At 51.3% G+C, this 26,009-nt stretch overlaps 1 protein-coding gene across 1 annotated transcript; it reads right to left on the bottom strand.

The window, feature by feature from the left end:
* LOC144250456 (aurora kinase C-like) lies at nucleotides 1-26,009 on the bottom strand. The gene is made up of 9 exons (XM_077793298.1): nucleotides 26,005-26,009; nucleotides 22,576-22,667; nucleotides 3,228-3,499; nucleotides 2,961-3,097; nucleotides 2,649-2,840; nucleotides 2,218-2,356; nucleotides 1,141-1,289; nucleotides 356-530; nucleotides 1-171 (listed from the first exon to the last, which is right to left on the bottom strand). The coding sequence occupies exons 1-9, from the start codon at nucleotides 26,007-26,009 to the stop codon at nucleotides 1-3; spliced, it is 1,332 nt and encodes a 443-aa protein (XP_077649424.1).

The following is a 26,009-nucleotide window of genomic DNA, read 5'->3' as shown; positions in this document are numbered from 1 at the left end:
TCAGGAAGTCTTCTGAAAACCGGGAGGAAACACCCTCCGGGAGTGAGCCTTCACCCAGGGGTGCTCCAGGACCTGAGCCAGGGGAAGCCGCTCTGAGGGCTCGTATCTCAGAAGCTTGGAGACCAAGTCCTGGGCCCCCTCGGGCATTGAGGCGGGAAAAGTCACATCCACCTGATGAGGCCAAGGAGAAACAAGGGAAGTCTGGTTCATTCCTTTGCTCCATGTTCTCTGTGCCTCTTCGAGGCACTCCTCGGGGACCTAGCAGGTAACCTCATGTGTGTGCCCCAGTCCCCCCCAGGCTCAGCAGCTGCCCCCACCCAGCTCCCCGTATATGCCCGCTGTGTGGCCATCCCACCTTGAGGATGCGCCTCTGGGTCTCGCTCTGAGAGGGGCTCTCAAAGGGTGGCCGTCCCACCAGCAGCTCGTAGCAGAGCACCCCGACGCACCACAGGTCCACCTTCTCATCGTAGGTCCTGCCTTCCACTATTTCTGGGGGCAAGTAGTCCAGAGTCCCACACATAGTCTGTCTCCTGGTGGAGGGAGAGGGGAGCACTGTGCAGAGGCCCAGATCAGGGGAATCCTGGAAGTCCCCGCCCAAGCACCAGGGTTTGAAGACACCAACGTTTATCATGGACCAAGGTACAGAGAAAGCAAGTACCGGGACCATAAAAACGTGTGTTGAAATTCATGCAATCATTTAGCTCATGATCCAGAACACTTTCACAAAAATATTCTCAGCATCAAGAAACAGAGTGATGGTACATTAAGGACCCAGTGAATGGATTCTAATCTATTCTTATAGAACAACACACTGCTGGAAGTATGCGGCAATGGTTCATAAGTTATTAGGTATTTACATGAAATCTTATTGCTAAAGTCACACATTAACAAAGATCAGAAAATAAAAGTTCCAGTTGGACCACAATAAGTCATTAAGTTGCAGTACTGAGGATTGAACCCAGAGACCCTCTACCACTCAGGAACATCTCCAGCCCAGGAAATATTTGACCATTTTCTACTTAAAAAATGGCAGTGTTCAGGTACAAACCCAGGTTGTATCTGGGTCTTACATTTGCAATGAATTCAACTGGACCACTCTTGACTGGCACCCGGGGCCCACCCAACCACTATCTGACCTACCTGAGGGAGGGGGCGTGCACAGACCAGCCAAAGTCTGCAATCTTCACCTCACCCATCAGCCCCAGCAGCAGATTCTCTGGCTTAATGTCCCTGTGAATCACTTTATTGTTGTGGCAGTATGTCAGGGCGTCTGCCAACTCCTCCATTATCTGTGAACAAAGTGAAGACATCTGAAAGGCAAGCCTTCCACACTTCCCATCAGACAGAATGCTCCTCCTGAACCTTGGGAGTGCAGAAGAATCTTGCTCTCTGCAACTCACCCCAACACCACCTTTTAGTGGCACCAGAGGTCCAGTTTGGGAAGGGGAAAGGATGGATGTTGAACTGGACAGGTCCTATTGCCCTCCCACAGCAAGTAGCCAGACAGAACCTCCACTGAGCCAATCACCATCTCCCAAGACTTGAGCCCCAGAGGGAATAGGAGAACCAGGAGGCTAAGTGGGGTCATTCATCCTGATAGCAAGCTGCCAGCCACCACTGTTGGCATGGCCATGGCTGTGGGTCCTGTCCTGGTGCCCTCTAGAAATCTCCAGTTACTGCTGGGCACAGTGGTGCATGCCTGTAATCCCAGAGGCTCTGGGGGCTGAGGCAGGGAGAGAATGAGTTCAAAGCCAGCCTCAGCAATGGTGACGCACTAAGCAACTCAGTGAGACCCTGTGTCTAAATGAAATACAAAACAGGGCTGGGGATGTGGCTCAGTGGTTGAGTGCCCCTGAGTTCAATTCTCAGAATCCATCCCCCACCCACAATACAAAAACAAAAAAACCTCTAGTTATGAGTTCCATACATTTATTCAGTATATCCCTCATAGCCTTTCAATAAGTGTTTTTGGCTCCTTATATTGTACAAGAGAGTAGAGTCAGATTCAAGAAATGACTTCAACTTTTACACATACAAGTAATATTCTGGATACACTTAGGGTAACTAAAGTATCAAAATGTGAGGATTATTCACTATCTAAAATTCTCAGAATAAAGTTCAGAAATCAACTTATAAGGCAATCTGACCAGCCAGAGCCCCCCACCCCACCACAGGCGGGCAGTGAGCCCAAGGCCCCCAGAGCCCAGGCCCCCTCACCGTGGCTGTGCGCTGCTCATCCAAGGGGCCGCTTCTCTGCAGCAAGTTGTAGAGCTCACCCCTGGGAGCAAACTCCAGAATCAGGTATATCCGGGTAGAGTCATAGAAATAGTTGTAGAGGCGTAGGATGTTCGGGTGTCTGCAGGAGGGACGGAGGGTGGGTCAAACTTCTCCCTGAGCCCAAAACTGCTGCTATCACCAGTGACTGGTCACACAAGGGGCAAACTGTGCTGGGGTCAGGGACCGTGGTCAGGATTGGGATGTCCACCCAGGGAGGAAACTTTATATGGTTGAACTAGGATGAGCAGCACAGAAAAATCAAGGCCCAGGGCTTACTTGGGGGCAGTGGGACAGGAGTTGGGATGTGCAGCAGGAAGGGGAAACCGGCGTAGAGAGCCAGCGTGAGAGGCGCAGGCACAGCCTGTCCTTACCGTAGGTGCGCCTGGATCTCGATTTCCCTGCGCAGCTGGTGCTCCAGTCCCGCCTTCTCGATCTGGGACTTGAAGAGGACCTTCAGGGCCACGATGAAATGGTTCTTCTTCAGTCGAGCCAGGTAGACATTCCCAAATCTGCCCTTGCCCAGAGGACGCCCGATTTCAAAGTCTTTGATTGTGAAGCGCTTCCTAAATGGACAGGAAGAAAGGATCCCAGTTCTGCAGGTGGAGGGGAGTAAGGGGCCCGAGGTCCTAAAGCCCGTCTTGAGGGCCCAGTCAGGGGTGTTTGGTTGGAAAACAGCAGCGCACGTCCAGGCGCCGACCCTCCACTCCACTCGCCCAGGCCGAGCTTGGCGCCCTCGGAAGCCCCGGATTCCCTTTCCAGATGCCAAGGCTAAGCACTCACACGGCGAGGATTCCGGGTCGCGTCTGCCCAGCTGCAGCTCCTAGGAGGGGAGATGGGGAGGGAGGGAGGGCAGGGAAAGAGAGAGGTGTCAAACTCTTTCTTCAACGCATCCAGCCCTCCAGGGGCTGGCCCTTGGGCCCATGCCCACAGGTCCGCTGCTCCCCCCTCACCTGCGGATCCACGCGGTACCCGAGAGGACCGCCTCCTCCGGGTGGAGGATGATACAGGTGAGGGCGAGGCAGGGCCCTCCTGAGCGCCTTGGAGCTGGCGTCCGGGGTCCATATGGTCGGGAAAAGCCGCCAGGAGGTTACGCGAAGGTGCACAGGAAGAACTGTGCCAGGAGTCCTGAGCTGCTCCTCATCACGCCTTTTATAGCGGTGCCCCAGCCTCCAGTCGAAGTCCCTGACTCCAGCGCCCAATGGAAGGGCGGGGGTGGGCGTGTCTGTGGGAGCACCGGCCAATGAGGCGGAACGGGGCGCGGGGCAGGGGCGGGGCAGGCTGAAAGCGCACGTGCGCGCTGGGGGCGGGAGTCTCAGGTCGCCAGGTCCTGCTCCCTGCTCCTGGGTCTTTGTGGACCCTATAATCAGTTTGGTCTCAAATATAGGAAAATCAGAGCACATATTATATGTTTGGAAAGTACGGAATCTTCCAAAAACCTTCGAAATTGAATATTTTTAGATGGGAAACGGGATATATCTTTTAAGTATAATTGAAAAACAACAACAACAACAACAAGAACAAAAACTCGCTAACCAATAGATGACAGAGCATGTGAAGTAGAGTGTGTTGGGGAAAGATCTTTATTTATTTATTTATTTATTATAAAGAGAGAGAGAGAGAATTTTTTTTTAATATTTATTTTTTAGTTCTAGGTGGACACAACATCTTTGTTGGTACGTGGTGCTGATGATCCAACCAGGGCCGCACGCATGCCAGGCGAGTGTGCTACCGCTTGAGCCACATCCCCAGCCCTCAGCATAAAACTTAAAAAGGGCCCCGATGGGGGCTGGATTGTGGCTCAGCAGTAGAGCCTTTGCCTAGCACCTGTAAGGCCCTGGGTTCGATCCTCAGAACCACATAAAAATAAATACATAAAATAAAGGTGTTGTGTTCAACTACAAGTAAAAAATAAATATTTAAAAAAGGGGAGCCCGGGAGGTAGGTCAGTGGTTAGGCACCCCTGGGTCCTACCCCAGCACCAAAGAGAGGAACAAGAAAGAAAACAGGGCTGGGGTATCTCTCAGGGTAGAGGTCTTGCCTACATGCAGGAGACCCTGGGCTCAGTCCCTAGTGCTGCAAACATAATTAATTAATTGATTTTAATGAGAGTTTGTTCCACCTGTGGTGTGTGACTCCCCTACAGGCAAAACCTGGCCTCCATGCCCAGCTGGTCACTGAGCCCTTCTGATTCTACTTTATTAATCCTTTTCAATTTACTCTCTTCCTTTCCACTCCCAGAGCCCTGGCCCAACTCTGGCCTCATCTTGCTCCTCCTGAACATGAGTGGCACTGCCAACCACAGGATGGTTCCGTGTCCTAGGCTAACTGGACAAAGACAAGGTGCTAATCTAAGCCATAGCAAGTCCAGGATTCAGGGAAAGCCTGTGACTGGCAGCGCGAGGGTTGATCATGTGTCAACTTGGTGGTCAGGAGAGGCCCAGAAGCTGGTAAGACACAGTTGCTGGCTGGGTCTGTGAGGGTCTTTCTGGAAGAGATAAGCCTTCCAATCCATAGACCAAGTAAGGAAGGTTGCCCTGGACAGCTGTGGGGCAGCCTGTAATCCCAGTGACTAGGCAGGCTGAGGCAGGAGGATCCCAAGTTCAAGTGCCAGGCCATCCTTTGTGCAACTAAGTGAGGCCCTCCCTAAGCAACTCAACAAGACCCTGTCTCCAAATAAAAAATAAAAATAAAAAGGACTGGGGATGTAGCTCAGTGGTAAAATATCCCTGGTTCTAATCCACCGTACCAAAAAATAAATAAATAAATAAGGAAGACTGCCCTGGTCAGTGTGGGCAAGCCTCAGGCAACCTTGGGAGTCCCAAATAGGACAAGCAGGTGGGGGAAGGGTGGATGCACTCTCCTCCTGAATTGGGAGCTTCATGAGGTTCTCTGGCCCTGGGACACTGGAGCTCCTGATCTCAGGACCTTGGACTTGGACTGTAGCTCTGCCTTCCTGGTTCTCCCCTTGCAGATGGCAGATGGGAGCCTTCTAGGCCTCCAGGATTGGGGGACCCAATGCCCAGAATAGACCCCTCTCTTTCCCCCTATACTCTTGGGTGGGTTTGCATATCTTTATGGACATCAGGCCATCTATCTCTCCTGTTGGCTCATCTCTGGAGATCCCTGATGTGTCAAGGGAGATGATGGTCTGAGAAGTGAGGAACATGAGCCGTTTTCTGGGTGCCTCCCCCTCCTCCTTCACTGTTTTAACATCAGTGGTGTCTGAGTCTTCCTGATTGACAGGGACACCTGGGGTGGAGCCTGAAGGCCAGACTGTTTGCCTGTCCCTAACCCATGGGGGAGGGGACAGCCAGAAGAGGAGCTTCCTGCCAGGGTCAGTGGTCAGGGAGTGAAGACACAGCTCACAGGAGAGGAAGTTTCACAAGCTCAGGCCCCCATGATGTGTGACTGTGCCTTGGGTTGTGGAGCCCTAGACAGCTGATGGCTTTGGGATGCTGTGTGAGGTCTGCTGGGAAGATGTCACTGGCTCAGCTTGCCCCCTCCTGGGTGGGAGCCTGGCCTGGTGGGTGGGGGTACAAGCACCAGCGTGGTCTCTGGCGTCAGGCAGACCAAGGTGGAGGTCAGCGCGTCCTCTCCCACCTCTGCTGTGTAGGTCTGTCTCTGAGCCTCCGTGCCCCCTCTGTTCCTTAGGAAGGATGCTTTCCCTCTTCTGGCAGGCTGGCTGAGAGCTGGTGATGCTGCTGCTGGGGAGGCAATGGTGAGGGCAGTGTTGAGCTCTCCAGGTGTCAGCAAGGTGGTATGGAAACCCGGAATGTCACGGCCTTGGGCCAACCCTGGTCTCAGCCAGCGCCTCCCAAGACCTGGGCATTTTGTGACACCCCGGGTAAAAGCTAGTCCATTTCCACACCCCATTAGTGAGCGCAGACCTCACTGATGGTGGGTTCAGCTGGGGTGGGAGATGGCCCACCCTTCATGCACTAGTCCCTCCAGAAACCCACCAAAGGCTGCCTCCAGGCATCTGAGGTTGGTTTGTTGGTGTTGTTGTTGTTTTTTTCTCATTCCTTCTGTCCTTCCCCACGTGACTTCAAAGATGTATTTTTTATCCCAGCTGATTTAGCTCCACCTGCAAACAAGCACCCTCAGCTCACCCAGCCCTGCCACAGAGGACCCCCACAGGTGGCCTTTGGATGTGTTCCCTCAACAGAAACCAGTCCCTTCTGGAATGACAAAAGGGGAATGAATTCTATGGAATAGAAACATTTTATTTCCTGTCTTTTGTATTGCTTTATAGTTTAAATGTAGAGAAGTGTTTCACAGCAGAATCTCTCAGGCAGCCTTTTTTTTTTTTAAAGAGAGAGGATTTTAATATTTTATTTTTTAGTTATCGGCAGATACAACATCTGTTTGTGTGTGGTGCTGAGGATCGAACCCGGGTCGCACGCATGCCAGGCGAGCGCGCTACTGCTGAGCGACATCTCCAGCCCTCTCAGGCATCCTTTTGAAAACAGGCATTTGCCAGGCCCAGTGGTGCACAGCTGTAATCTGGTGTGCACGCCTGTCATTGTCACCAAGTGGGAGGCTGAGGCAGGAGAATACCAAGTTCATAGCCAGCTTCAGCAACTTAGTGAGGCCCTAAGCAACTTATTGAGGCCTTATTATCTAAACTAAATATAAAAAAGGGCTGGGGATGTGGCTCAATGTGTAAAGACTCCTGGGTTCAATCCCCTGTACAGAAATAAATAAATAAATGAATAAATAAGAAAAGGGAGGAAGGAAGGAAGGAAGGAAGGAAGGAAGGAAGGAAGGAAGGAAGGAAGGAAGGAAGGAAGGACACAAGCACTTGTTGCCTGGCATCTCTCAGTCCCTGCCCCACCAACACTGCTTCAGGAGGCTGAGGAAGAGCCCAGGTGGTGTGTCTACATGCTCACAACTATGCCTATAGTTACATACAGGAATATAACATTTCATACGTCATATGTCATATGTCTTTGCAAATGTCCTTGGTGATCATACAGTGCACTCCTAGCTAAGAACCGAGGGTGACCACCACCACCAGCTTTAGAGGGGCTTAGCCTGGACCTGCCTCTCACTATGTTGGTCACGGGACACTGAGAAAGTGACCTCAGAATAGATCTACTTCTCAGTGTATAACAGTCAAAATGCAGAGTCCCTACACAGGGTTGCATGAGGCGTCGGTGAGGTCATAGAGGAAATGTGCACAGATCCACTCACTCAGTTCCCACTCACCCACTCCTGCACTCCTTTAGTCCATTTACTCGACATTGAATGAGCATCTCCATGAACCCAGCCCTAGGGACCCAGAGGTCACGCTCAGGCAGGTGCCATTCATTCTCACCTCATTGGTGATGGTTGGTCTTTGTGACATCTGAACCCAGAGACAGCCTGTGACCTCTGTCCTTGGCTTCCACTAGGAATCAGTCACAGCAAAAATGACACCTGCCATTGGCTGTAGCTCAATTATATGGATCTGTTCTATCCCCTCACATAATGGGTCTTAGCCTGCTCAGGCGGCTCTAACAAATTCATCTGGCCCCAAAATGCCAGCAGTGCCAGAGCTGAGAACCTGCTCTTGACCCCCACACACTGGGACTAGATTGGGTTATGTCAACAAGAACATTCAATCAAGGAATACTGCCAAATATAGGGTGTTAACTTGTGATCCCACGGACTTGGGAGACTGAGGAAGGAGGATTGCAAGTTCAAGACCACCCTGGAAAATTTAGAGCCTTTCTCAAAATAATACAGAAGGCTGGGGATATAGTCCAGTTGGTAAAGTGCTTCTCTCTCATGCACAAGGCCCTGAGTTCATTCCCAAGCACTAATAATAATAATAACAATAGTACAAAGGGCTGGGAGTGTAGCTGAGTGGTAGAGCACCTGCCTACCACGTGCAAGGCCTTGGGTTCAATACCCAGTATGGCAAAAGGAGAGCAGGGTGCGGTGGTGAACGCCTGTGATTGCAGCTGCTCTTTAGGCTGAGGCAGGGGATGGTGAGTTCAAAGCCAGCCTCAGCAACAGCAAGGTGCTGAGCAACACAGTGAGACCCTGTCTCTAAATAAAATACAAAATAGGGCTGGGGCTGGGGATGTGGCTCAGTGGTCAAGTGCCCCTGAGTTCAATCCCAGATACCAAAACAAAAAACAAACAAACAAACAAAAAACACCAGAGAGAGAGAGAGAGAGAGAGAGAGAGAGAGAGAGAGAGACAGAGAGAGAGAAAGAAGTAGGCAAACAGGGCAACAAGTTTGAAGCAGGTCTCCCTTCCTAAATTGCTTAGGGCCTGGCTCAATTGCTGGGGCTTGTTTCAAACTTGCAATCCTGCCAGGGCCTCCCAGCTACTGGGAGTAGAGCTGCTCACCTCTGCACCCAGCAAGGAACAAGTCTGTATCAGGCTAATGTTCCTAGATATGTTGTGATTGGCAATATTTTGAGACAAGGTCTTGCTAAATTTCCCACAAACACGCAGTCCTCCTGCAACAGTGCCCACTTTATGCTCTGAAGGGAGCTCTGGCTGCTCTGCCACTGTCACCTATTTTTAAAATGGACATTTTATTGGTCTTCCTCTCTCCCAGCTCCTCCCTAATCTCCCCCTCCCTAATCTCAGGGGAAAGAGCACTCCCTTTCTTCCCCCTTTTAGGCAGGTTTATCTGTCCTTGAGTGCACACCACCATAGGCATGAAGTCATCCAGGTTTAGGGGATGGTGCCTGAAGAGCCAGAGTGACTGCCTCCCAAGTTAACAAGTGAATTACCCTCCAACAGAGAACCCAGGGAGGTGGACTTCCAGTCCCCTCCTTCCAAGCCACCTTTCCTGCTCATGGGCAGAACACAGCCTCTAAGACAGGAGTCCTGGGCTTCTCTTTCTTTTTTTTAAGGTACTGGGGATTGAACCCGGGGGTACTCGACCATGGAGCCACATCTTCAGCTGTATTTTGTTTTTTATTTTAAGGAGAGGGTCTCACTGAGTTGCTTAGTGCCTCTCAGTTGCTGAGGCTGGCTTTGAACTTGGGATTCTCCTGTCTCAGCCTCCCAAACTGCTGGGATTATAGGTGTGTGCCACCATACCAGGCCCCTGTGCCTCTCCCTCTCTAATATTTTTTGAGCTGTAGATGGATATAACATTATTTATTAATTTTGTGGTGCTCTGGACTGAACCCAAGGCCTTGTGCATGGGAGGTGAGCACTCCACCAACTGAGCCACATCCCCAGCCCCTGGGCTTCTCTTTTGCTAGCAAAGCAATAAACTTTTTCCTTTTTCCCAAATACATATCCTCCTAATTGTATTGGCATCGGGGACAAGGACAGAGCTTTCAATAACAGTAAAGTGTCCCTGAGTTTGATCCCCCGTACCAAAAATTAAATTAAGAAGGACTAGAGAGTGGTGCTGTGATGAAGGCCTGAAATCCCAGGGGCCCAGGAGACAGAGGCAGGAGGAGCCAGCCCCAGCAAAAGGGAGGCCCTAAGCAACTCAGTGAGACCCTGTCTCTAAATCAAATATAAAACAGGCCTGGGTGGTTGCTGACTTCACCCCCTGTACCCCCAGAAAGAGAAAGAACTAGAGGTGGAGCTCAGTGCTAGAGACCCCAGGTGGATCTCAAGTATTTTTTTTTTTTTTTAAAGAGAGAGTGAGAGAGAGAGGGGGACAGAGAGAGAGAGAATTTTAACATGTATTTATTTTTTCTTAGTTCTCGGCGGACACAACATCTTTGTATGTGGTGCTGAGGATGGAACCCAAGCGCGCTACCACTAGAGCCACATCCCCAGCCCAGGATCTCAAGTATTAAAAAGAAAAAAAAGAAAGGGGCTGGGGTTGTGGCTCAGCAGTAGATGCTTCCTTAGCACATGAGAAGCCCTGGGTTCCATCCTCAGCACCACATATAAATCAGTAAAATACAGGTATTGTGTCCAACTACAGCCAAAAAATCTTTTTTTTTTCTTTTAAGAAAAAGGTAAGAAAATGAATTGTGGAAATTCACTTTTCAGCATCTTCATATCCTGAGCAGGCTGAACAGGAAATAAATAAGTCCAGCCCCATGTGACCCTGGTGTGCAGATTCCCACAGTTATCAGTGTAGGAATAAAAGTTTCAGGGGCTGGGATGTAGCTCAGTTGGTCTGGTGCTTGTCTGGCCTGCACAGGGCCCTGGGTGCCATCCCCAACACCAGCCACAAAAAAGGAACCAGAGGTTCAGGAGCAGCATTCAGCTCAGGTCATCTGGTCGCCTGGGAATGGGACAGGGAGCTGCTTTAAAATCACCTTGTTCTGAGTCTGAGGCCAGGGCTGTGGCCCAGGGGCAGAGCTTGCCCAGCACCTGTGAGGCCCTGGGTGGGTCCTCAGCCCCAGGTAAAGGTAAAGAAATGAAAGGTCACTGATGTCCTCCTGACAACGTGCTAATACTTACCTGTGGGTCACTGTGTCTTACTGGCCCCATTTTACAAGGGGACAAATGAGACAGAGACAGACATAAAGGGAGGGAGCCCGGCTAGGAACCAGGACCCCCAGGATTCCAGCTCTGACCTTCCCTGAGCGAGCCCCGGCTGCCGCCCTCTGCTGGCCAGAAGGAGAAGCATTTGCCCAACGTGCCCTCGCTGCGCGCCGCCTGCTGGCCGTGAGGGAAAAGTGCGCCTTTGCTCCTCCCCTTTATTGAGCAGGGAGGGCCGCCCTGCACCTGGGAGCCAGGGCCCTTTGTTTAGATAAACTGGGGTTGACTGCTCTGTGTGCATTCTGGCTTTGCACATGCACCAATTATTACCCTTCAGGTCTCCTACATCCTGAGTCTGTTCAGCGCCAGGGACCCAAGGTGGGAGAAGTGTGCAGGCCTGCTGTCCCTAACCCTCCTGAGGCTGAGACAGAAGGGCTCCAAGTTGGAGGCCAGCCTGGGCAACTTGGCCAGACCCTGTCCCAAAATAAAGAGGACTGGGGATGAAGCTCTGAGGCAGAGCCCCCTTGGGTTCTATGCCCAGTGCTGGGGGACACTGTGTGTGTGTGTGTGGGGGCATTGGTGGGGACCCAGGGTGGGAGCCCTGGGGAGGAGTCAGGGACCTTGTGCTTCTGCCTCCAAAGTGCCCTGAGGGCTAACATTTGCCACACCCCAGTGCCTTCCCCTTGGTGGCACCAGGACTCCTGGGATGACTAATGGGCATCCAGGTCACCCTGTTCTGCAGGGTCCTTTCCAACACACACAATCATCCTCACTTATACCCTGGAAAAAGCCCTCAATGACCCTGAACTTTCTTACCAGGACTTGCAGGCTGGCCCATGACCTCACCCTGCCTTTTTCTTTTGTGTACTAGGGATTAAAGTCAGGGCAGCTATACCAGTGAGCACCAGCCCCAGGTTTACTTGATTGTTTTGAGACAAGAGGGGAGAAGATGAGCGCGGATATGACCAGACAAGATGTTCCTTCCTAAGGCTGGCCTGGAACTGCAACCCTACTGTCTCAGCCTCCAGAGAGGCTGGGAGTCCACATGGCACCACGCCTAGCTTCAAAAAGATATTTCTCCAGTCACTGCAGATTGCACAGAGTTGTCCTGTCAGACTTACTATCATCTGGACACAGCGTTGGCAGGAGCCAGTTGGGCCACACAGGGTGATCAGAAGCCACTGGGTGACTGGAAGCCAGAGGAGGGTTGTGAAATAAAATACAACCCAGCTAAACTCAAAATTCAGAAACATTGTGAACATAGTATAAATAAAGATGTCCCTAGCCTGTCTCAGTGGCCCATGCCTATAAGCCCAGGGACTCCAGGAAGCTGAGGCCTGAGGATTGCAAGGCCAGCTGGGGCAATTTAGAGGGCCCCTGTCTCAAAGTAAAACATGCAAAAGGGCAAGGATGGAGCTCAGTGGTCAAGTGTCTTTGGGTCCAATTTCCAGTTTAAACAAAGTCACCATCAGTCAGGGTTGTAGCTGTGGTTATAGGGCTCGCCTATAGATGCAAGGTCCTGGGTACAAAAAATAAAGCCCCATACTCTGTGTGCCACCACACGGAATCCCCCAAACAACAAACTGTTCTTTGCATAAGTCTGTCCAGGAGTGCAATTATGTGGGACTTTCTTTCCTGGAAAAAAAAAAAAATTATCTGCCGGGTTTCAGTTAGCAACTAAAAGGCTCAGGGGTCACTCCAATTAAATTAGGCTAATTGGGCTGCACAAAATAACCACACAAGAGAAACAAATACTTTCTTTCTTTGGGGTCACTGTGAAGGATCCTCTGACCTTAAAGGTCTACAGGAAGAGAGAGAGCCAGAGCACGCGCGCTGACCCCTTTTATTGAGGAGAAGCCATTCAAATGAGGCAAGGGGTCAGGTTTCAGGGGGCTGAGTCTGTCTTCATGATGTCCACTGTCAGCAGGTTGACTGACACCTGGGTAGGCCACACCCAAGGGCACAGTAAGAGAAGGGGACACACACAAGGCACTTCCTTGGAAGATTCTGTCCTAAACAGGGCAAGGGGTCATATTACAAAGGAACAGGTGGGCATAGCTTCAACCATGGGGCTGTAGCAAGACACACCATGCACAAGACAGCCACCCTTGCACCCAAGAAGAGTGGGGAAAGCTCTGCCACATTTCTGTGACTAGGTGCCTCAGCACCCAGCCAGGGAGTGTGACTCAGTCACCTGTAAGTGTGGTCTCCCACAATTATCCACTGTGATTTCAAACTTGAACATCAGAGGGCACCACTGAGTCATTGCTCTCCCTGGCAGCACTGCCACAGGCAGCCCCCTGGCTGAGCACCTGTTCCCCTTGGCAGCCTGGGTCCCATGTGCAGACAGCACCCAGGGCCTCCCATACCAGGCTCTGCTCCACCACTGTCACCCACATAGGCTGCTTTTATTTAGACAGGGTCTTGCTAAGTTGCTGACACTGGCCTTGAACTTGCCCTCTTCTGTGCTCCATCTCTGAAGCACTGGGATTACAGGTGTGTGGCACCTCACTAGGTTCCCAGTGCAGGAGCTAGGGATGTGGCCAGGTCTACCCCTTTGGTTCAACTGGAACGTGTCTCCAGAGAGGCCACTGCTCCCCTGTCCCAGGGTTCCCCTCCCACTGTGCCCTGCTGTCCCAGCCAGGATTGCACCCTTCACTGCCCAGGGTTGTCACCTGTTTTCCTGTCAGTGAAATGGGGTGTTCTACTTCATGGCTGCCCAAGTCCCTTGTTCCCAGGAGATCTTGGGCTCTCTCCTGGTGGCCTGCTTCACTGTGGAGCTCAACCATTCCCTGGGGATGACATTCTGCAGGGGACAGCAAACATGCAATGCTAAATCAGAGCAGGCAGCAAGGGTGGCCTGCTGCTGGAGTCCACTGTGACCCTCTGGAGAGCTGGAGAGGGACAGCACAGGACAAAGGTGCTCAATCTTGCAAACACACTCATCCCAGGGTGCAGGTTGAAGACAGCAAGAGAGCCAGGAGCAGGGGTGTGGCCCAGGGAGGGCAGTTGCCTAGCCTGTGCCAGGCCTGAGTGAGATCCCAGTCAGGTGGACACTACCCACAGGGGGGCGCTGCTGTGCCCCTTTACCATCTGGAATGGCCTTGTTCCCCACCTTGAGTGTTCACCCAGGGCTGGGGATGTGGCTCAAGCGGTAGCGCGCTCGCCTGCCATGCGTGTGGCCCGGGTTCGATCCTCAGCACCACATACAAACAGAGATGTTGTGTCCACCGAAAACTAAAAAATAAATAAATATTGAAAATTCTCTCTCTGTCTCTCCCTCTCTCTTTTATATATATATATATATATATATATATATATATATATATATATATATATAAAGAGTGTTCACCCAGTTAAGTGAAACCCAACCCCATGTGTTGCTAAGCCACTGTGCACCACCCATGCTCCCCCATCCACCATGAAAGGGATTGGCTGCCTCCAATTCTGTCCCCAAAATATTTCACTAACCAGTTCTTTTGGGGGAAGGGGGTGCTGGGTTTACCAGGGATTAAACTCAGAAGCACTTCACCACTGAGCCATACCCCCACCCTATTTTGTATTTTATTAGAAAATGGGTGTCACTGAGTGTCAGATCTGGCGAGGAGGGCAGCAACCAAAGGAGGCAGATTTAAAAAGGCTGCTGAATGTGGCTTTATTCAGATATCACTCCTGGGTGGAACTCATCAGACCCACGGAGTGGACAGGAGAAGGGTCTGAGGAGAAACCGCGTGAGAGCTCGACCAGACTGGATTTTATGGGGCTTACAGCAGGAAGGGAAGGGCTTGGGACAGGAAAAGGTGTTTTTAGGGTCCCTTGTCCCTTTGGAGTTGGTCAGGGGAGTTGGCTGAACTCCAGGATTGGCCAGGGCGTCCCGCTGATTGACAGGCGTTAGCCAGGAGATCTCACTGATTGACAGGTGTTTCCACTGGCACCTGATTGATGTTCCTTTCCTCTTGGCTGCTTTGTTCTAAGTCGCCACCACTGACCTAACACTGAGTTGCTTAGCACCTTGCGAAATTGCTGAGGCTGGCTTTGAACTTGCGATCCTCCTGCCTCTGTCTCCCAAGCTGCTGGGATTACAGGTGTGTGCCACCACACCCGGTCTCACTAAGCAGTTCTATGGGTACTCCCCACCCCAATCCAAAGGAAAGTTGTGGGGAAAAACCCTAGGTGTGCATGGGCGATGAGGCTTCATTCCATTATGAGGAGAGGCTGTGCACCCCACCTGCTGCTGGACCTCAAACTAGGACCCCCATCTGGGCTGCAGAAGGTGTTGGAAATGAGGTAGGTGATGCCTCCTGTGACCTTACCATGGAGTGAGTGACATGTGAGGCCTGACCTTGGTGTGCACCAGGGCTGCAGGACATCCCTTGCTGGCTCCTGTGGGCTCCACTCTGGTACCCCTGGGAGGAGGATTAACAGAACATGAAAGAGCAGGGAGCCCTCAGGGGTCCTGTCCAGGGGAGGGGGGACTGGAACAGGAGCTGGCCAGAGGCAGGCAGGCCTGCTCTTCAGGTCATGGCTGCAGGCTGTTGGGAGGGAAGAGACTTCCTTCTCCCAGATTCAGGGATGGTGGGCTACAGGGTAAGAGGCAGGTCATGCTGAGGGGAGCAGGCTCTGTGGCAGGAGTCTTGCCTTGTGTCTGTCATATGCAAAGGGCCTGGTGTAGGTGTGCAGCCCCTGCACTGCAACAACAGAACCCAACACCAGGTGAGCAGGGAGAAGCACCTTTATTGGGATTTCCAGATTGAAGTGGGCACCCCCTTTCTCCACAGAAAAGCCCTCTTCACCATGGCTGATTTTAGACTGTCAGCAAAAGAGTCCATTGTAGATAAACTTCCTATTTTCATGTTGCCCTGTTTACTTGGCCACTGGCCGAGAAGATTCCTGCACTCCAGGTGCTGCACACCCCTTACTAGTTTTTCACACATATGCAGTATAGTACTTTGAAGAAATGTGCAAACAAGGCCTCTGGCCTGGAGCTGGGCTTCACAGAGATGTCTACATTTTTAGGATAAGAGGAGTTACCAACTGGGCTCCATGGTAACAGCTGGCAGGGGGAGGAAAGAAAGGGGAGAATAAGCTCTCCCCTTCTCAGGTGCTGTCCTTGGAAGGTTAACTTGCCCAGAACAGTGAAAGAAAAAGCTGCTCTTATGGGAACTTCTGCAGACTGTGAACTTCTGAGCCCCCCCGCCTTACATGCTGGGTGTAAAACTCTGAAACTCCCTGAACTCAGGGTTCAGGGGATTGATTGATTACAGCAAAAGCTGTGCCCTCTGAACCTGGCTGCAGCCAAATAAAACTGTTTCCTGCTGTCTTCGGTGCCTTGCCTCGTTTGTCCTTACATTTTTGGCCACCCAGATGGGACAGAGGAGGTAAGGAAGGCTATTCTGCCTCTCTTGTCTCCAGGGACCAGCTTCCCTAGGGTGAGGGGGAACAACAGTCCCCTTGGCTCCTTGGCTCGCCTAGGCCACTATTGGCCTGAATGAAGATGGGCTCACCCAGCACCCTGGGGGCTGCCACCCTGGAGCACAACAGAACCCACAGGCAGCAGGAACCAGAGTTAGGGTTTTGGAGAACCACCCATCTGAACAGTTAGGTCCCGCATCCATTTGGTTTTGCAGCCCACCTGACTCCCCCTTCAAGGCCTAAGCGGGTGGAAGAGAGGCTTGATCACCCTCTGTTGGGTCCCGAGTACCTCCAAAGTGGTTGGAGCTGAAACGGACCCGGAGAGTCGCCCGAGTAGTCTCTGTTCGGGGTCAGTGAGCAGAGGGGAAACCGCGACTCCCTTTTCAGTTTGGTTTGGAATTGTTGGAATCTGGGCGTATAGAAAGGGAAGGGTTCCGACCCAACCCGAGGGCTGAAGCGAGTGCAGAGTCCTGATCCGCGGTTCTGTGGCCCCTCATACAGTCTATGGCAGAATTTCACCAACCAACGTCCAGGTGAAAGCTCCAGGTCGGGGTTGATACCGACCCGCAAGGCTAAGAGGGCCCTAAGCCCCCGCGAGGGGAGGGGCTGGAGATGGACGAAGGGAGTCTTGTCCTAAGTGTGTTTGGTTCTAAGTGTGCGACACGGACGCAGGGTGGAACACGGGAGGCACACTAAGGAAACTGAGCCTCTGAAATGTGTGTTAGAAACCTTTAGGAAGGTTTTCCTGGTAACTGTGGGTGAGACTCACTCCACAAAGGTTGCATACTCTGTGAATTAGAGTGGCCCACCCAAGATGTGGGCTGGCCACCAGAAGGATCTTTAGACGAGAGAGTCATTGCTGAGGTCCTTTGATTGTTATTGAAACCCCTGAACCATTTCTCTTACATGGATTGCTGTCAAGAGATAGTACAGAAACAGCCCCCTTGGTTGAGAGCCTGTCTAGATGGACAGTCCAAGCAGATGTTAGCCAGGAGCCTAGTGGTCTCTAAGACCCAGCGGAAATCAGCTAAACAGAAAACCTGACTAGGAAAGACAGGAAAGGAAACAGTTTTCCCCGTGAGCCAGAAGAGGACCCAGGACCAACTTTGCCAAGACCAATAGGACAGCAGAGTGTCCCCTCAGCCCCCTTGTCCTCAGAGGCAACAAATGATGCCCCCCCCCCAATACTGGCTATTCCTTCCTCTGTGATGTCCTCAGCGCCAAAGGCTTCCTAGGACCAAAGACTCACCCCCCAAGATGAAGGTGGGAGATTTGTCCCGAGACCAGAGCCACAACCTACAGATAAAAACTCTCCAGATGCCCCTGCCAGGGACTAAAGGACCTGCCCATGTTGTCCAGAGGGAAATGTCTGAAGACGACAAGGCAGTTTTGTGTGCCAGCCTTTCTCCACCCCAGAGCTCATAAGCTGGAAAATCATACTCCCTCCTACACGGAGAAACCCTGGGCTGATCTGATGCAGCCCACTATCCAGACCTAGGATGGGGCCCCAACAAAGAAGGTCTAAAATGAAGAGATGTCAAGAAGCCCTCATAGAAAGTCTAAAAGAAGAGAGAGAGAGAGAGAGAGAGAGAGAGAGAGAGAGAACAAAACACACTGTGCCCAAGAGTTAGAAGGAATCAGAGCCAACCTTGAGCCCCAGCCAAAGCCGAGCATCTGCAGACAAACAGCCGAGATAAGTCTCCTGCTGCTCCAGCATCTCCTTCTGGCACCCTCGATAGCCTGAATATTTCTCTCGGCCCGACATCTGCCTAAGGCCCCTCTGCCCTATGAAACTGGCAGCAATAATCAAAAGAGATGTGCCCAACTGACTCAGAGCTAAATGTCCAGGCCACCGCTGCTTCTGCCCCTCTCCCTGCCCAGAGGTACCCCGGGGAAGAGGGGCACCATACAAACATGCAGCCGCAATGCAAGTGAAATGTCAGTGAAAAAATGCACAGGTACAAGCGACAGGTGATCAATGCAACCTTTGTGGGACAGGCTCAGAGAGCCATTTGCCAAAAATTACAATTCTAGAGGGCTTTACTGAGAAGTGTGCCAGAGACTCAAAGACAGGCAGACCAGAAAGATAGAGAATGGATCTCCTTACAAACCTGGAGTTCACTCAAAGGGGGGTCTCATTAGTACAAAGACAATGGTCCAAATGTTTATAAGGAAGAAAAAAAGCGTGGCCAGACAAAAGGGGAAGCCACCAATGGCCCTGGCAGACAAGTGCCCTGCTCAAAAGCTAAGACTTGAATAGAGAAGGAGTGAATATTTTGGCCTCAGCCCCTCCTTTCAGTTTCTTTCCACTTGCTTAGAAGTCGATGATTGACGAATATGGCAGGGGTCCCATAGACACACAGAACTGCATCTGATGCACAGGACCCAGCACCTCAGAGGGCTCAGCTGCTGCAAGTCTCCAAATGAACCAGAAATATGTTCATGTTAACAGCCAGGTGTGGGCCATAGGGTGCTCACTCCAAAAGGACATGCCACCCTAGCTCCAAGCCACACGCTGTGAGCCACCAGCAGAAAGGGCCACAGAGCCCCATGCACCCGGCATACTGAACAAGAACACAAGCGGGTCAGTGCCGCAGTCTGGCTGGGCACAAGATCACGAGCCACTCACAGCTTTGTAGATTCAAACAGCAATTCTTTATTCCCAAACTCACACCGGCCCTCTACAAACACGTTCTGGGGAAATCCACGTTCTGCTGCTAAATTCACGTACTCCACCAGGCTTTTTATCCCAAATACTTTCTGAATTCCACGAGAACTCAACGGGAACTCAGGCAGCAGGATACGCCCTATTCCCAGCAGGAATAACCTTAAACCTGGAACCGCCCTAAACCCAGATTGTTCTAAACCGGGAATGCCCTAAACCCAAGGAGCGGGAGGATACTCCCTAAAACCTGATCCGCCCTAATCCAGTAGGATCCTCCTTAAACCCGGATCCGCCCTGGTCCTTGAGCAGGGTCACCTTTCTCAAACATACATGCAATGTCACTTCAAACGTTCATTTCCACGAGTCCTTCCTCTAAGCATAAGTCCCATTAACTGCTGTCCCTTCATAATAGGGGGGCGTGGCAGAGAGGCATAGCCAGCAGGATTGAGTGAGATCTGGCTGTGTGGAGTTCAGTACCATAAAGGTTCCTTTAATCAATTCCCAGGGGGAGGAGTCAGCTGTACTCCGGAGTGGGGAAGTAGGCAAAGACAAAACCGGGAGGAATGAGATGGTAGAGGGGTTCTGGTAGTTCTAGGCATGGCTTGAGGGGATTGGGCCCTATTGCTGTGGGATTTTCTTCCTGTTTAAGTTGGATGGTGAACCAGAGGCCAAAGTCATAAGTGGGGCCATAAACATAGAATCGCATTCCCCAAGTATTTCCCGTAAGCCATGTTGTTCTGAGATAGCCCCTTGCTTTGGAAGTGAAAGTTATATTGAGGGGGTTACATAGACTATTTTTTCCACATCGAGTCCTTGACACTTGGCTAGCAAAACAGTTCCTGGGATCTATCCAGGTGTCATTTCGCCCTACCTGAATCATGCTGTCTGGGGAGTTTGGTTTCCACCATGCAGCTCCCGTTTGTTCACAACCCCAAGATTTGCAATAAAAGTCACTGGGCCCTCCACAGGTTCGGGCCTGTTTGTGACTTCGGAAATCAGCTGGACACACATAATAATCAAGACTGGCTAGTCTACACCGATGATAGGAGCGATGACATCCATAATGCATATGGTGACCCCGTGGGGAATGTTGCCCTGGTTTGGGGTTGAGTGGGATCTGTGTGGGGTCCTCTATGTCAGGGAGGTCCCAGCCAGAGAGGACTATGGCCAGTTGACAAATGTCCGGGTGGAGAGATGGCCACCAAGTCCATAAGGGGGCTGTATGTGAAATGGACCATACTACTTGTCCAGTGGGATTTATAACTTGCCACTGTTGCTGAACAGGCTGATGGGGATTAGGGCTGCAGGTGGTCAGGGGAAGAATCCATAGCCCTACCCACGACGGACATGCAACTTGAGAGGGTTACCAGTCTGTTCCAGTTTCCAGCCGGAGTCTGGACAGAGATGGGAGATGGGAGGCATGGATCCAGGAAGTGATCCCATCTACTTTTACCGCTGTAGGCCTTATGAGCAGCACCTGGTATGATCCTTTCCAGCGGGGTTTCAGGGATGACACCTGATGTCGTCTGACGTAGACGAAGTCTCCCACTTGATATCGGTGTGGGGTTCCCTTGTCTCCGGGCTGATAAACAGTGGCCAACTGTTTCCTCAGGTATCGCTGGGTGTGTTCAAGGGCTTTAAGTCTGTTAAGCAAGGGGGTGTGAAAGGAATCGTTAAGCCTCAGGGTTGGGGTCAGGTCCCTGATTGGAGGAGGGGCACCATAGAGAATTTCATAGGGGGTAAGGTTACACGAAGAGGCGGAGGGGGTATTTCTTGCATGAAACAGGGCATAAGGTAGGAGCATAATCCAATCTTTTATGCTGGTCTCCAAGCTTAATTTCGTTAAGGTCTCTTTGATGGTTCTATTCATCCTTTCTATCTGTCCTGAGCTCTGGGGTCTATAAGCACAACGTAACTTCCAATTAATCCCCAGGGTCCTGGCCAATCCTTGACTTACCTGGGCCACAAACGCCGGTCCGTTATCGGACCCCATTACCTTAGGCAGTCCGAATCTTGGAAAGATGTCTTCTAGAATCTTTTTGACCACCATCTGAGCTGTTTCTTTCTTTGTGGGGAAGGCTTCGACCCATCCTGAAAAAGTATCTACAAAGACTAGGAGATACTTAAGTCCATACCTTGCTGGCTTAATTTCAGTAAAGTCCACTTCTCAGAATTGTCTGGGTCTGGTCCCTCGTAAGTGCTTCCCTACAGGAAGCTTGGATGGGTATGCATTAACTAACCGGCAGACTTGACAAGCTCTAGTCACCTGCTCAGCTATTTCTTTCCTCTGCGAGTCAGTCAACAATAAGTCCTTTCTTTTGTCCTTTAAGAGTGCCTGTAACTTCTTTGAGCCTAAATGGGTGAGCTGGTGTACATCTTTGACGTAAAGTTGGGCTTTTTGAAATTGTAAACTTGACTCTGTGGGATCCCGGAGTTCTGTATCTGTGTCCCCAGGCCATAAGTTGCCTGAATGTTCCTGTGCAGCCAAGTCTCCTGGTTGTTGTTCCCCCAGCGTGGAAACAGTTAACAGGGTCACTCTGTTTAGGGCTGCCAACTTAGCTTCCTCATCTGCCCGTCTGTTTCCAACCGCCAAGGGGTCGTTCCCCTTCTGGTGCCCCTGACAGTGCACTATAGCCAGTTCTTTAGGGCCTTTTACTGACGAGAGAAGGTGGAGGATCTCATCTTTGTTCTTTATTTCCTTCCCGGCGGAGGTTAATAGCCCCCTTTGCTGGTAAATAGCCCCGTGTATGAGCAGTGGCAAATGCATAGTGGCTATCAGTGTATATGGTGGCCCTTTTGCCTGATGCTAGCTCCAGTACTTTCGTAAGGGCAATCAGTTCTGCTTTTTGAGCTGATGTGCCTTCTGGGAGGCCAGAGGACCAGATGACATTAGTTTTTCTAACTACTGCTGCTCCAGCCCACCGCTTACCGTCTTGGAGGAAGCTGCTCCCATCCGTGAACCATACGACCTCAGGGCGAGGCAGTGGCTGATCCTTTAAGTCTCGTTGTGCACTGGTCTCCTCTGCCAGTATGTGTTGACAATCGTGAGTGACGGGTCCTGATGATTCTTCTGGCAGCAGTGTAGCCGGGTTGAGTGGAGCAGGGGGTCCCAGCGTTATTCTGTCCTTGTCAAGTAGGAGGCTCTGGTAATGGGTTATTCTGGAGTTTGATAGCCACTTGTCTGGAGGCTGACAGATGATGCTCTCTAGGGCATGGGGGGCTATAATGGTCAGCTTCTGTCCCAATGTTAATTTATCAGCATCCTTTATTTGAAGGGCTGCCGCTGCTATAGCCCTTAGGCAATGGGGCCACCCGCTAGCCACTGGGTTCAGTTTTTTTGATAAGTATGCTGCCAGCCTTTTCCAAGGTCCCAAATTCTGAGTGAGCACTCCCCGTGCTATTCCTTTCTTTTCCTCGATGTAGAGAGTGAAGGGTTTTTTCTACATCTGGGAGTGCTAAGGCCGGAGCAGATAGTAGCGCCTTTTTGATATTATCAAAAACTTGTTGGTGTTCAGGGGTCCATTGGAATTGGGCATCCCCCTTTATCAGCAGGTATAAAGGGGCAGCCAGAGACGCAAACCCAGGAATCCATAACCTGCAAAAGCCGGCAGTCCCAAGAAACTCTCTGAGCTGTCTCTTATCAGATGGGGGTGGTATCTGCACAATGGTTCGTTTTCTGGGCTCAGTGAGCCATCGTTTGCTGCCCCTAAGAGAATAACCCAGGAAGATTACTTCTTGCTGGCAGATTTGGGCCTTTTTGGCAGAAGCCCTATATCCGAGCTGAGCAAGCTCGGATAATAGTGCTTGGGTCCCAGACTCACAGTTCTCCTTGGTGTCGGCTGCCAGCAGCAGATCATCCACATATTGGAGTGGGGTGACTTCGGGGTGTGCAGTTCTGAAGTCGTTGAGGTCCCTGTGGAGAGCTTCATCAAAGAGAGCGGGGGAGTTTTTGAACCCCTGTGGGAGTCGAGTCCAGGTTAGTTGGCCAGATGTTCCTGTTTCTGGGTCTATCCACTCGAAAGCAAACAACAACTGACTGTCCTTATGTAGGGGCAGGCAGAAGAAAGCATCTTTTAAGTCCAGCACAGTGTACCATATCCGCTCCGGATTCAGGGTGCTAAGCAAATCGTATGGATCAGGCACCGTGGGGTGAATGTCCTGCACTCTGTTGTTGGTCTCTCTCAGGTCTTGAACAGGACGGTAGTCCCCAGTTCCTGGCTTTCTTACTGGTAGCAGGGGGGTATTCCAGGCCGACTGACAGGGCCTTAGGACCCCCAGAGCCAGGCATTTCTGAATATGGGGCCTTATCCCCTCCCTAGCTTCTTTGCTCAGAGGATATTGTTTGACACTGATTGGAGAGGCAGAGGCTTTTAATTCTATTACTACTGGAGGTTGTTTTATGGCTAGACCTAACCCAGCAGTTTCTTCCCAGGCATCAGGATAATCTTTCATCCATCTCTGGGGTAGTCTAGCTGTTTGATCAGTCCTAGGGGGCGTGAAGAGTTGAAGTTCATCTTCTACTGACATAGTCAAAGCCATGACTATGGGGGTCTTTACTGAAGGATTTAGAATTCCACTTGGGGGCAATCAGGGTTAAAGGTTATTTTAGCCCAGAGCTTGGTGAGTAGGTCCCTGCCCATTAATGGGGCCGGGCATTCTGGGATTACTAGGAAAGAGTAGTGGACTTTTCCCCTTCCTAGGTCCATAGTCCTCTTTGTTGTCCAAGCCCGATATTTACTGCCATTAGCCCCTTGAACTAAGGATCTTTTATTAGATAGAGGGCCCAGTGGGGTCTTAAGGGCTGAATATACTGCTCCTGTATCCACTTCAAAGTCCACTGGGGTCTCCTCCACTTCAAATGTTACCCTGAGCTCTGGGAGGGGATCCGAGCCCCGACTTTCCTAGTCATCTTCTAGAGTCAGCATGGCTGGCTGGCGTGGCTGCTTCTTTTTGGGGCACTCTTTGGCCCAGTGTCCCTTTTCTTTACAGTAGGCACATTGATCTGAGGCCAGGGGCAGCCTTTGGCGTGGGCCCAGGTATCCCTTCCTGTCTCCCTGCTTTCTAACTTCTGGTCTATCTGTGGCTGTGACCAGGACCTTCGCCAACGCTTTAGTCTGCCTTTTGCTCCTTTCATCTTCCTTTTGTTCCCTTTCCTTCTCCCTCCTCTGTTCCCTCTCTTCCTCAGTTTCTCTCTTATAATATACTTTCTCAGCTTCTCTGACTAAATCTCTTAAGGTCATATCTTGTAGTCCATCTAAACATTGTAACTTTCTCTTAATATCTAGGGCAGCCTGCCCAATAAAAGCCATTGCAACAGATGCCTTTTGATCCTCTGCCTGAGGATCAAAGGGAGTGTATCTCCTATATGCTTCCATAATTCTCTCCAGAAACATGGAGGGAGATTCATTGGGTCCCTGGATAATTTCTCTTACCTTGGCCAAATTAGTTGGCCACCTGGCGGCCGCTTGGAAACCCACTATAAGAGCCCAACGATAAGTGGACAGATGCTCCCTGCCTTCAAAGGTGTTAGGGTCCCAGTTGGGTCGGCTTAAGGGGAAGCCAGCTTCAATGATGTTGGGAAGTTGGGTTGGTCTCCCATCTGGTCCAAGAATATTCTTTCTGGCTTCCAGGAGGGTTCTCTCTCATTCCTCTGATGTGAAGAGAGTCTCCAGAAGCTGTTGGCAGTCATCCCAGGTGGGCTGGTGTGAGAACATCAGCGACTCGACTAAACCTGTAAGTCGGGTGGGGTCCTCAGAAAAAGGGGGATTGTTATTTTTCCAGTTGTATAGATCTGAGGAGGAGAAAGGCCAGTATTGGTAAGCCTGCATCTCCCACCTGTGCCCATCATCTATTGTGGGCCCATAGGGACGAAGAGGAAGCATCACAGGGGCTTCCAAGTTTTCCATTATTTGCCGCCAGCGGGTTCCTTTAGTTGGCCCAGTTTCCTCCGGTGGGGGAGGGGCTGCTGCTACCGCGGGGGAAGTCCCCGGGAGGGCTTGGGTCTGACCCAATCACCTCTAGAGAGACTGAGTTAGCGGTGGGAGGGTCATCTAGGACGGGTTGGGGGTTTGGGAGCATGGGTAGAGGATAAGGAGGGGGGGAGGAGTCCAGTAAAGTTAAATCCTGTGACTCAGGGAGAATGGAGGGACGAGGGGGAAGAGCGGAAGGTTTGAGTGATAGGATCGTGGGGGAAGAGGTTGGAGTGGGGGTTGGGACAAGGAAAGACTTCACCCATGTGGGAGGAAATTCACAGAGGTCCTGCCAGCTTAAAATATACGGCTGTTGATCTGGATGGCCAGGCGGCACCAGCTGAAAGACAATATCTCTGACTTTGCGGATTAGAGGGAGGTGGAAGGACCCTCCTGGGGGCCATTCAACTCCGAGCGTGGGCCATTCCGAAGCACAGAGAGTCTGCTAGGTCCGGCGTTTCACTGAAAAAGAAAGATTCTGGGCCCTTGAGCGGACCTCCGTCCAATGATCAAGGGTCAGGGACAGAGGCGTGGAATGGCTTTGTCCCATAATGAGAGTTACTCAGGCAAAGACAGGGACAATACAAATGTGACACAGACAAGGACAAACAGTAAATGCTTAACATGAGTACCCTAAAGGCAGACAGTAAACTCAACACGAGACAGTGAACAAGACTAAAGTAGCCGGCAGAACCTGATGGGTCACTGAATCAGACCTGATGAGGGCTCCTCCGTCCCTCCACCTGATGAGGGCACTTCTGTCCCTCTGCCTGATGAGGGCACCTTTGTCCCTCTGCCTGATGAGGGCACCTCCGTCCCTCTGTTTCCCGAGTCCTCCAAGGTGTCCCTTGGGGACGTGGTCTGTGACTTCAGGACACGTCTGTCTACCACCGCCTGGGGGAGCTTATGCTCTCCACCGGCAGCCACTCTGCCAACCCTTAAACCTAAAACCGAAACCAAACTGAGAGCTACTGAGAGCTTTAAGCGATCGCAAGAAAAAGGAAAAAGGCGCCTTACTTACCCCTAGAGGAGTCCGTAGGGGTCTTCCTGTCCGGCGCTGCGGGATTCCCGGCCAATCCACCAAATGTAAGGGTCCAGCGCTGCGACAGAGGAAGAGACCACCAAGAGACTGGCTCATGCAACAGCAAAAGGGGATTTATTGAGGATCCAGCGTGCTGGGGCTCCGTGCTCACTCAACAAGGGAGAGCAGCCCAGAGCCCCGAGCAGGGGTTGAGCAGTGCTTAAGTACACTTTTTTAGGGAGGGCAGGAACTTTACATACGTCAT

Source organism: Urocitellus parryii, chromosome 15 (genome assembly GCF_045843805.1).
Source record: "Urocitellus parryii isolate mUroPar1 chromosome 15, mUroPar1.hap1, whole genome shotgun sequence".
Taxonomy (NCBI): Eukaryota; Metazoa; Chordata; class Mammalia; order Rodentia; family Sciuridae; genus Urocitellus; species Urocitellus parryii.
Note: the sequence above shows the minus strand (reverse complement) of the source record. Positions and strands in the feature narration are given on the sequence as shown.